The sequence below is a fragment of the Oncorhynchus masou genome, chromosome 9 (assembly GCF_036934945.1).
Source record: "Oncorhynchus masou masou isolate Uvic2021 chromosome 9, UVic_Omas_1.1, whole genome shotgun sequence".
In the NCBI taxonomy this organism is placed as follows: Eukaryota; Metazoa; Chordata; class Actinopteri; order Salmoniformes; family Salmonidae; genus Oncorhynchus; species Oncorhynchus masou.
In genome coordinates this window covers 12,769,595-12,781,362 of record NC_088220.1, presented here as the reverse complement: position 1 = coordinate 12,781,362, position 11,768 = coordinate 12,769,595, and the positions used below count along the sequence as shown (strand labels likewise).

Sequence of the window (11,768 nt, the reverse complement as noted above, 5' to 3'; positions counted from 1 at the left end):
GCTATCCGCCCCGTCTCCCTGTAGCGCTGTCTTAGGTGTCTCACAGTACGGACATTGCAATTTATTGCCCTGGCCACATCTGCAGTCCTCATGCCTCCTTGCAGCATGCCTAAGGCACGTTCACACAGATGAGCAGGGACCCTCGGCATCTTTCTTTTGGTGCTTTTCAGAGTCAGTAGAAAGGCCTCATAGCTGTGACTTTAATTGCCTACCGTCTGTCAGCTGTTAGTGTCTTAACGCCTGTTCCACAGGTGCATGTTCATTAATTGTTTATGGTTCATTGAACCAGCATGGGAAACAATGTTTAAACCCTTTACAATGAAGATCTGTGAAGTTATTTGGATTTTTTCAAATTATCTTTGAAAGACAGAGTCCTGAAAAAGGGACGTTTCTTTTTTTGCTGAGTTTAGCATATTGCCAAACATTTCAGTAAAAATGAATATGGGCTTTCTTCTTCAGTAGTACATGAAGTAAAACATTGAGACAACATAGAAATGCATTTACATGGAAGTAATTAAATAGATAAATAAGGAAAGTTTCTACTTGACATCGTAAGTGAATCAATTTTCTTTATTTTTCAAGCACCTTCTACAGTTTCACTGCCTCCAGTAGGGAACCAACAAAAGCCCCTTCAGATTTCTGCTTACTTCACTTCAAGGTATTTTGATGGAGGGTGTTCTCAGTCTTACCCACAGATGTTCACACTTCAAGGTGGTATCTCCTTTAATCTTTTAACTTGCTACCGGTGTCATGAAACCTCAAATCAGTTTGGGCTGTGAACTGCCACTGTAACTGAGGGTATTTTCCCCTCCACAGTTTCAATGAAAAGCCTGATAGCACCCTCTTCTGTTTACAATGTTATGAACCATGATGGATGACAAATCATCCACAACATAAACTTGCTGCATTGTAGGCCTACAGGTAATGTCATGGTGCATCAGAAGTCCAGGTTTGGAGGTTGGTTCCACCATTTAAATGTTTTAACACAGTTTACCCTCTTGGTTGAGAGTGAATATGAGATTGCAGTTTTCCAGATGGTCAGGTCCCCAGTGTGTGTTTAAAGTGTGGCTGCTGGTCTTCAGGGCTCTCAAAGTCTTCGCTGATTTGCTCGTAGAGAGAGGGGCCGATGCCCTCTGCAATGACAGACAGACAGACAATCAACACAGGCAGGCACACACACACACACATACATACACACACACACACACACTCACACACATACACACTCACACACACACACTTACCCATGATATAGCTGTCTCTCAGAGTCTTCAGTGTGACAGCCACACCCCCTGCGTCCCTCAGCTGAAACTCCTCCCCATCACCCTCTGCAGAGAGCTCCAGAGCAGCGCCGGCATAGTGGACCACCATCATCACATCCTCGTCTTCCTCCTCCTCAAAGTCATCAGGGTACTCACTAGGGTCCTCCACTTCAGGGGTCACTGAACACAGATGTAAATTGTTGATTCAAATACTGAAATGTAACCTTAGTGGATTATCTATGAGGATCAAGCACACAGCTTTTGAGTGAGCAACACATTGTTTATTAGACCTAATTGTTTCTATCAGATTTACCATTAGCGTCCATAGAGACATCCTCCGTGACAGAGTTAAAAGTTGTAGAGGTTGCCTCGTCCTCTCTGTGTTCCTCTATGGAAGACAAGCTGTTGTCGTCATCAAAGTCCTCAGAGTAGTCAGACTGGCCTACGCTGACCACATCACCCTCTACCTCCTCATTATCACTGGGACAGGGCTCTGTACTGTCCCCCTCCTCTTCCCCTGTATAGGAAGGTGTGAGCGGATGTGGTCCACAAACACAGAGAGAGACAGAGAGTCACACAAGCACTAAAGACAGCATATAAACACAATAGGGCCTAAACAATGCAAGATTTAAGCATGTAATTAGAGTACCAGAGTTACTGTCACTGCTGCTGTCCTCCTTCCATTCTGCAGTCACGGCCATGCTCTTATCTGCAGGTGAACTCACGGAGCCAGATGTTCTCACGCACTCACAGACCCAACTAGAGAGGGGTATGGATCTGGAGTCTACATTATCATACACTGCTATCTCCCTGTGCTTGACAAACTCTCTGAGATGTTCCCGTACATAGATCATGTCCAGTATGGCTCCAGCACTAGGTCTGTCCTCAGGCACCGGACAGAGCAGTATCTGGACCAGAGGGGTGATGCTGTCTGAGTAGGTCTGGGGAACAGGGCTGTACTCTCCTCTGATGATCTTAGAGAGCAGACTGAGCAGGTTGGAGGCAGCAAACGGCGGTCTGAGAGAACAAATCTCATACAGCAAGCATCCCAGTGCCCAGACATCAGACTTCGAACTGTATGGGATGTCCTGACACAGCTCTGGACTCAGGTAGCTGGGGGTACCAACACAGGTACGAGCCATATCCAAAGTGTTGGTCATTATCTTGGATATCCCAAAGTCCCCCACCTTTACCACGCCTCTCTTAGTTAGAAGCACATTGGAGGTTTTGATGTCCCGGTGGAGGATTCTAGCTGAGTGAATGTAGCTGACTGCCATGGTAACCTGTACAAACCACTCCATTATCATCCACTCTGGGAAATAGTCCCCTGTCTCTCTCTCCTTGACTTTGTCATCCAGTGTCCCTCCATCACAGTAGTCCATGACTATATAGATGTATCCATCATTTGAGTCAAAGAGAGCCTCGCTGCAGGTCACTATGTGAGGGTGATTCAGCTTCCTGATGATTTCAGCTTCTTGTAGGATGGCCTCTTTGGTCTTTGTTTTGCGAGAGTCGTCTGCTTGTATTCTTTTCACTGCATGCAGTCTCTTAGACTCCGCGTGTTTCATCAGGAATACTTCTGCTGCTCCACCTCTTCCCAGACAGAGAATCTTCTTGTACAATTCCATTATCGTTTGTAAAATGTTCATTAGTTATCAGCCATCTCAATTAATGAGATTAAAAATGTTTACATTCCATGTCTTGGTGTGAAGTACAAGTATTTGTATCAGAGAAACTCTCGCACAACAAAAACAAAAGTCACCTTGAACCTTGTGTTGTGTCTGATTCCCATAGTAACCGTCTGGCTCAGCCCACTCGGTAAATAACAGGGTTTCTTTATTTGGTCGGAAATGCTGTTGCGTTCAGAAACTGTTCCAGTGAAGCTTAACATTGTAATGTACCCCAAGGAAACCCAGTGAGCACACATCATAAATAGCTTTTAAAAATCAATATTCATTGGAAAACGATTTAATATAAAAACGGTGCGTATAGGAAATTAGTATTGTTCAAAACACCTAAACTGGATTATGCATGCGCAATTTCTCGTTTACTTCCGCGCAGTTTAGCGCACATTTATAAAGCAGAAACATCACGACTACGCGTGTCTTGTAGTAGATGGCTAGCTAGAAGTTATATTTCCAGTTGTCCCATTCGTTTTCTGTGAAGGGTATTTTCAAGAATGCCACCTGAGGGGAAAGGTGCCAAGGAAGGGGGGAAGGTGCCAAGGAAGGGGGGAAGGTGCCAAGGGGTGCAAAGGTTACTTTATTCATGACTAAATCGACTAGGCATGTTGGATTGAAAAACATGCTAACTTTACAACACAGCCTGTGTGTAGTTAGCTAGCAGCTAGGAAGCCATCTCCATGTTAGTCATGTTATTATGTTGAACGTTATCATTCAGGTGGAGCTGCTGCAGGGGGTGGAGACAAAGGAAAAAGGGAAGAGAAGACGATAAAAAGGAGGCACTTATGTTAAGGTAGGTAGCGAGATAGCTGGTCTATGTTACACATTTACATTTAAGTCATTTAGCAGACGCTCTTATCCAGAGCGACTTACAAATTGGTGAATTCACCTTCTGACATCCAGTGGAACAGCCACTTTACAATAATACACCATACTGTAATGTCTTTGGCTACAGTGTGTACTCATGTGAGCATAGACGGCTAGCTAAATTGACTAGCTATGTTGTTTTAATGTATTCCCCAGGTCAGACATATCCTGTGTGAGAAACATGGTAAATGCATGGAGGCGATGGAGAAACTCAAGTCCGAGTTTCGCTTCAGTGAAGTGGCCTTTCCAGTACAGTGAAGACAGACAAGGGGTACGAGAGCCTTTCCCATGCTAACAGCAACTAACAGACATTCACCTTTACGATCTCTCGTGTATTGGTTTATTATGGTAGTGTAATGTATGGGTTTATCATGTAGTTGAATAGGGGGTGATGTCTGTTAGTATCCAAAAGATCTACTAGATGGCATCCTCTGTCTTGCTGTCTATCACTTGTTCATTTTTCAATAATATTGTTCAGATGGGAGAACTTGGAGGTGTATTCATTATTCGCAGACTGTTGCAAATCTTTTGGTCTGTTGCAAAATGTTTTGCAACGTAAACTTTACTCTAGGAACTAGAGGTCGACCGATTTATGATTTTTCAACCCCAATGCAGATTAATAGGCCAATTTGATTTATTTGTAATAATGACAATTACAACAATACTGAATGAACACTTATTTTAACTTAATATAACACAGCAACAAAATCAATTTAGCCTCAAATACTGAAACATGTTCAATTTGGTTTAAATAATGCAAAAACAGTGTTGGAGAAGAAAGTAAAAGTGCAGTATGTGCCATGTAAGAAAGCTAACGTTTAAGTTCCTTGATCAGAACATGAGAACATATGAAAGCTTGTGGTTCCTTTTAACATGAGTCTTCAATATTCCCTGGTAAGAAGTTTTAGGTTGTAGTTATTATAGGACTTTCTCTATACCATTTGTATTTCATTAACCTTTGACTATTGGCTGTTCTTACAGGCACTATAGTATTGCCAGTGTAACAGTACAGCTTCCGTCCCTCTACTCGCCCCGAACCAGGGACACATCGACAACAGCCACCCTTGAAGCAGCGTTACCCATTGCTCCACAAAAGCCGCGGGGAAGGAGAACAACTACTTCAAGGTCTCAGCGCGAGTGACGTCACCGATTGAAACGCTATTAGCGCGCACCCCACTAACTAGCTAGCCCTTTCACATCGATTACACCAGCCTAGTCTCGGGAGTTGATAAGCTTGAAGTCACAAACAGCTCAATGCTTGAAGCATTGTGAAGAGCTGCTGGAAATCGCAGGAAAGTGCTGTTTGAATGAATGCTTACAAGCCTGCTGCTGCCTACCATCGCTCAGTCAGGCTGCTCTGTCAAATATCAAATCATAGACTTAATTATAACATAACATACTGAAATACAGGCCGTAGGTCATTAATATGGTCAAATCCAGAAACTATCATTTTGAAAACAAAACGTTTATTCTTTCAGTGAAATACGGTACCATTCTGTATTTTATCTAACGGGTCGCATCCCTAAGTCTAAATATTGCTGTTACATTGCACAACCTTCAATGTTTTGTCATAATTATGTACAATTCTGGCAAATTAATTAGTGTCTTTGTTAGGAAGGAATGGTCTTCACAGTTCGCAACGAGCCAGGCGGCCCAAACTGCTGCATATACCCTGACTCTGCTTGCACGGAACGCAAGAGAAGTGACACAATTTCGTTAGTTAAAAGAAATTCATATTAGCAGGCAATATTAACAAAATATGCAGGTTTAAAAATATATACTTATGTATTGATTTTAAAGGCTTTGATGTTTATGGTTAGGGACATTGGTGCAACGACAGTGCTTTTTTTGCGAATGCTCTTGTTAAATCATCACCCGTTTGGCGAAGTAGGCTGTGATTCGATGAGAAATTAACAGGCACCGCATCGATTATATGCAACGCAGGACAAGCTAGATAACTACATATGGTTGACGATATTACTAGTTTAACTAGTGGTTATGATAAGATTTTTTTAATAAGATACGTTTAATGCTAGCTAGCAACGTACCTTGGCTTCTTGCTGCACTCGCGTAACAGGTAGTTCATCTGCCACGCAGTCTCCTCGTGGAGTGCAATGTAATTGGCCACAATCGGTGTCCAAAAATGCCGATTACCGATTTGTTATGAAATCGGCACTAATTAATCGTCCATTCCGATTAATCGGTCGACCTCTACTAGGAACCAAACAGACGCAAAGGCAACAAAGCGGGAGGGTCTAGAAGAAAAAGAGGCGCACATCTATTTAGGTGCTGGCTAGCGGAGTAAAAAAAACGTAAAAATAAAGGAGAGCCGCACACTCTAGGAGATCGGATGCAAAAATGTAATAGCTAACGTTTCAACAGCAAAGCTGTCTTCATCAGGGTATAATCACAAACACTGCAGGGTGACTTGTTTATATAGTGTCAAAAGACACATAGGTGTCGTAATCATGGCCAAGTGTGGCCTGATATCATTGGTTAATTCTCAAATGTTAAAATGGCATACAAAGAACAGCATACAAAAAACTAATGGATAGCATACGATCATAGATTCATATTAGACTACACAAGCTTACAAACAATTACAATGGCAAAAGTCACAATCACAAGAATGGCTTCAGATCAACGTCTACGTTGAGACCGAAGGAAGCAAGGGTCTTTAAATGAAAGATTGAGATGCAATCTGATACACGTCAAATCAGTTTTCTTGATCTTCTGATCTTGTGTGAAGATAATGTTCGAAACACAGATCTTTACAGGACGCCTACTGATCGTAACAGTTTGAGGGCTGATAGTTGTCACCCACTTCCCTTGAAAAATAGCTTGCCCTACTGCCAATTCTGTCAAATCAAAAGAATTTGCAAAAAACAATCAGATTAATATTGCCATTGAGAAAATCCAAAATAAAACGAGACATATCCTTTTTCAAGGTCAGTCTCGCAAAAAGACGCATTCTTGCGTTTCCCTGGGTTTTCACGTGTGTTTTGCAACAGTGTCTGCCTTATGAGTACACCCCTGTTTTAGCCTTTGTGACTGTGGCAATATTGACTGTGCTGTTATCCTGGTTGTGTCAGGGTGATCTGGGCTGGATGACGAGGTTCTATAACTGACCCTTCCAGGACACTGCCTTCACCCTACCCAACAGCACCATGGACCCATTTACACAGACCCTCCCATCAAGACCAAGTCTGGCTACCACATCATCATGGTGGAAGGAAAGCAATGACCTGAAGGTAAGATCCACTACTCTTCACGGTGTCACGAACCGGCTCGTAGCCCGTAACAAAGAGGGAGATAACATGGAGATCAAGGAATAACAAATATATTAAATGTATATACACTGCTCAAAAAAATAAAGGGAACACTTAAACAACACAATGTAACTCCAAGTCAATCAAACTTCTGTGAAATCAAACTGTTCACTTAGGAAGCAACACTGATTGACAATACATTTCACATGCTGTTGTGCAGATGGAATAAACAACAGGTGGAAATTATAGGCAATTAGCAAGACACCCCCAATAAAGGAGTGGTTCTGCAGGTGGTGATCACAGACCACTTCTCAGTTCCTATGCTTCCTGGCTGATGTTTGGGTCACTTTTGAATGCTGGCGGTGCTTTCACTCTAGTGGTAGCACAAGACGGAGTCTACAACCCACACAAGTGGCTCAGGTATTGCAGCTCATCCACGAATAAGACCCGAGTGGTGCAGTGGTCTTAGGCACTGCATCTCAGTGCTAGAGGTGTCACTACAGACCCTGGTTCAATTCCAGGCTGTATCACAACCAGCCGTGATAGGGAGTCCCGTAGGGTAGTGCTCAATTGGTTCAGTGTCGTTTGGCTGGGGTATGATGTCATTGTAAATAAGAATTTGTTCTTAACTGACTTGCCTAGTTAAATAAAGGTTCACAATAAACTAACAATGTACTCCTGTACATAAAAGGACACACAGGGGCCTCCCGAGTGGCGCAGTGGTCTAAGAGTTGTGCCACTAGAGATTTTGGGTTTGAGTCCAGGCTCTGCCACAGCCGACCGCGACCGGGAGACCCATGGGGCGGCCCAGCGTCGTCCGAGTTAGGGGAGGGCTTGGCCGGCAGGAATGTTCTGGACACAGGCTAATAGGATGTATGTACTCCTGTCTGTACATAAAGGGTGGTGAAATGTGTACACTGCTGGTCAATTAAACATTGTAAATGTCCAGGGGTGAAATTAGATTTAATTTCTTACCGGTATGGGACACCCAAGTGAGAGCACAGTGTTTTTTGAATACGACAAAAAATACAGGATATCCTACTCTGCGGTCACTGACAAACAGATCAATAAAAACAATGTTGTCTGATCCGTATAATTGGCCTACGAGAAGGGGAGACAAATAAAATATGCCGTCCATCTAATTATTGTCCAAAAACAAAGTGTCACTCTGTCACTGACCCAATGATAAAGATAGTGAATATGCACATTCACTGGGGATATGGCCGGTGTTCTCCGCTGGTGCCAGATAAGATAAGCTACTGTTCGCTCAACTAAGATAAGAATATTGAAAAGACAGATTGGAGTGTTTTCATTGTCATAGCTTTACAGCAATAGCCATTTGCTTTCCAAACAGTTTTTCTGTGATTTGTATTTTTAAATATTGCGATATGCCTGGTTGAGTCTGCTTTTCACTGACAGTCGCAACTCAACAATCATCTACACTGAACAAAAATCTAAGCGCAACATGTAATGTGTTAGTCCCATGTTTCATGAGCTTCATTAAAAGATCTCAGAAAATGTCCATACGCACAAAGTTTATTTCTCTCAAATGTGGGCACAAATTGGTTTACATGTTATCAAGATAATCCATCCACCTGACAGGTGTGGCATATCAAGAAGCTGATTAAATAGCATGGGCATTACACAGGTGCACCTTGCGCTGGGGACAATAAAAGGCCACTCTAAAATGTGAAGTTTTGTCACACAACATAATGCCACAGATGTCTCAAGTGTTGATGGAGTGTACAATTAGCATGTTGACTGCAGGAATGTCCACCAGAGCTGTTGACAGAGAATGTAATGTTAATTTCTCTACCATAAGCCGCCTCCAACGTTGTTTTAGAGAATTCTGCAGTACGTCCAACCGGCCTCACAACTGTAGACCACGTGTAACCAGGCCAGCCCAGGACCTCCACATCTGGCTTCTTCACCTGCGGGATCATCTGAGCGGTGCTGAGGAGTATTTCTGTCTGTAAAGCGCTTTTGTGGGGGAATATTCATTCTGATTGGCTGGGCCTGGCTCCCTAGTTAGTTGGTCTATACCCTCCCAGGCCTGCTCATGGCTGCACCCCAGTCCAGTCATATGAAAGCCATAGATTAGGACTTAATCTATTTATTTAAATGTACTGATTTCCTTATATGGACTGTAATTCAGCAACATCTTTTAAATTCTTGCATGTTGCGTTCATATTTTTGTTCAGTATATTTCAGTGGTCACCAACCTTTTCTGAGTCTCTCCCTACTCAAGTGCAGTTAGGGTATATTAACTACAGAGTCAGAGCATTTATCCCAAGACCAATGCAGTGTGATCATTGTAAAGGTTTTGGTCATGTATCAAGTGTTTGCAGAAGGGAGAAGCAGAGATGTCCAAGTTGTGGAAAAGATCATATGTGTTATAAAAGTGATGAATATGTGACATGTTGGAATTGCGGTGGGAAGCCATGAAGCCAGGGAAGCCATGAAGCCAGAGAAACAAGGGAAGCCAGGGAAGCCATGAAGGCAGAGTCCATGGTGCTGGATAGACCTTTGCTGCAGATGTTTCCTTTCACCAGCAGGATCCTGACATTTTAAAGGTTAAGATGGACTTTTTGGCATTTATAGCTGTGGTGATTAATGACACTGCAAAGGTGGAGAGAAGGTCCAGGAAGATAGAAATCATAGTGGAGGAGCGGTTCCTGGAGTTACATGGAATATTGGAACAAGCCGTACCACCCGCTCAGGTCCTACAGCCGTACCACCCTCTCATGTCCTACAGCCGTACCACCCTCTCATGTCCTACAGCCGTACCACCCTCTCAGGTCATACAGCCATACCACCCTCTCAGGTCCTACAGCCGTACCACCCTCTCAGGTCCTACAGCCGTACCACCCTCTCAGGTCCTACAGCCGTACCACCCTCTCAGGTCATACAGCCGTACCACCCTCTCAGGTCATACAGCCGTACCACCCTCTCAGGTCCTACAGCCGTACCACCCTCTCAGGTCCTACAGCCGTACCACCCTCTCAGGTCATACAGCCGTACCACCCTCTCAGGTCCTACAGCCGTACCACCCTCTCAGGTCCTACAGCCGTACCACCCTCTCAGGTCATACAGCCGTACCACCCTCTCAGGTCCTACAGCCGTACCACCCTCTCAGGTCCTACAGCCGTACCACCCTCTCAGGTCCTACAGCCGTACCACCCTCTCAGGTCCTACAGCCGTACCACCCTCTCAGGTCATACAGCCGTACCACCCTCTCAGGTCATACAGCCGTACCACCCTCTCAGGTCATACAGCCTGAGAAGGGAGATATGGAAAATTAAACAAAGGAAGAAGTGGGAGTTTGTTTTGGCAGTGTACTATTTTTATTAGGGTGGATTAAGTAAGTTTTACTATTAAGTATGGGTTTTTTATTTCCATTTTTGGGGGGGTTTCAACCCTTACAGTTGGTGTGGACAACACACCTTTTTGGGTTGTAGTCTGCCATAAAACCCACAGAAGAAGAATTGCGGGCCCTTCTGAATGTCGGCTATATGATTCACAACAATCCACTGCTTCTTTTTAAGAAGCTCATGATCCTCTGTGGCCAAATCATGCTTTCTGCTGTAGTAGACTGTTTTAGGAGTCGGCTAATTAGGCTATATCATTTTGCCAATTTAATTCAGTTTACTTTAGGGAAAGCTCAGCTTCCCCTAGTCTTATGGGGACAATGCCTATGCATTATAATGTGGCAGAAACACAACCAGTCATGATGCTTTCATCTGATTGTCAAACAATCACTTAACAAAGACGGTCCTGTAGTCTACCTGTGCACATTAGTTCACTCAGAAAATAATTCCAGCATCCAAACCCCAACAGTGCGCTGTGCATTAACAATGTGATGAATGGAAACAGACAGCTGCTATAAAACACGTAGGTATATTGTAATGACGTTCTGGGATTGTCATTAGGCCTCCACGGTTGTCCACACGTGCCTCGGCCTCGGCCACTCATCAAAATGTAGTGTTCTACTCAAACCAAAATGCAATTGGGGTATTACACCACCTAGTTTCCAGCCAATAAGCACATTTTTCATGCAGGTGACATGTAGTAATATTACATAATTGTGTAATAGACGATAGTTTTTGGGGCATGTAGTATTATTTGTTTTATCGGTAAACTGTACCCCCACTATTTATTTTGCGGGGACGGCGTACTGGACTGTACCGCCTTACTTTCACCCCTGAACATGTCTGAATGAATACCCATTGAGGTGTTTGTTGCAGAAACTTACTTCGGATGCAAAGTTGTCCACTGCTCTCGGAACATACACGATACAATGAATGTGTTTGATATTACCTTGCTTTTTTATTCATGCAACCAACGGTTTACCACTTAAAATCCAAGTAATTTAATAACCTAAAATGATATCAATTCAATAATATACAACCCCTTAAAAAAAAAAACCTAGAAGCACCAAACAGGAAGTAAGAATCCTGCTTCGCCAGCTCATTGGCCCAGGAATATGGAATGAAATGAGGTATTGTTTCCGGGTTCCCTTACTGGCAGAGATCACAAAAGGTAACTGTCGGTCAATTCGCTCTGGCAAGAGGGGTCGACTGACCGGGCTTGGCAGCTGAAGATACGGATGTTTCGAACTTGCCAGGTAAATGGTATTATTTGCTAGCTGGCTACTGTAATCTTAATAAAAGTGTAATCCCTATGCAGAT

General features: G+C 43.4%; 1 protein-coding gene across 1 annotated transcript; it reads right to left on the bottom strand.

Moving 5' to 3' along the window:
• Positions 1 to 558: 558 nt before the first annotated feature.
• On the bottom strand, positions 559 to 3,025 carry nek12 (NIMA-related kinase 12). Its single transcript, XM_064973198.1, has 4 exons — positions 1,912 to 3,025; positions 1,576 to 1,779; positions 1,245 to 1,442; positions 559 to 1,133 (listed from the first exon to the last, which is right to left on the bottom strand). Exons 1-4 carry the CDS (start codon positions 2,909 to 2,911, stop codon positions 1,039 to 1,041), a joined length of 1,497 nt encoding a protein of 498 aa, XP_064829270.1. The 5' UTR covers positions 2,912 to 3,025; the 3' UTR covers positions 559 to 1,038.
• Between the last annotated feature and the right edge of the window lie 8,743 nt (positions 3,026 to 11,768).

What these genes read in the sequence shown, in the direction of transcription:
- nek12 (XM_064973198.1), bottom strand. Translation starts at nt 2,911, where the DNA reads ATGAACATTTTACAAACGATAATGGAATTGTACAAGAAGATTCTCTGT. An exon ending in CAGCAGTGACAGTAACTCTG is followed by an intron (nt 1,780 to 1,911) that starts GTACTCTAATTA and finishes CTTCCTATACAG; the next exon opens with GGGAAGAGGAGGGGGACAGT. An exon ending in GAGAGACAGCTATATCATGG is followed by an intron (nt 1,134 to 1,244) that starts GTAAGTGTGTGT and finishes CTGTCATTGCAG; the next exon opens with AGGGCATCGGCCCCTCTCTC.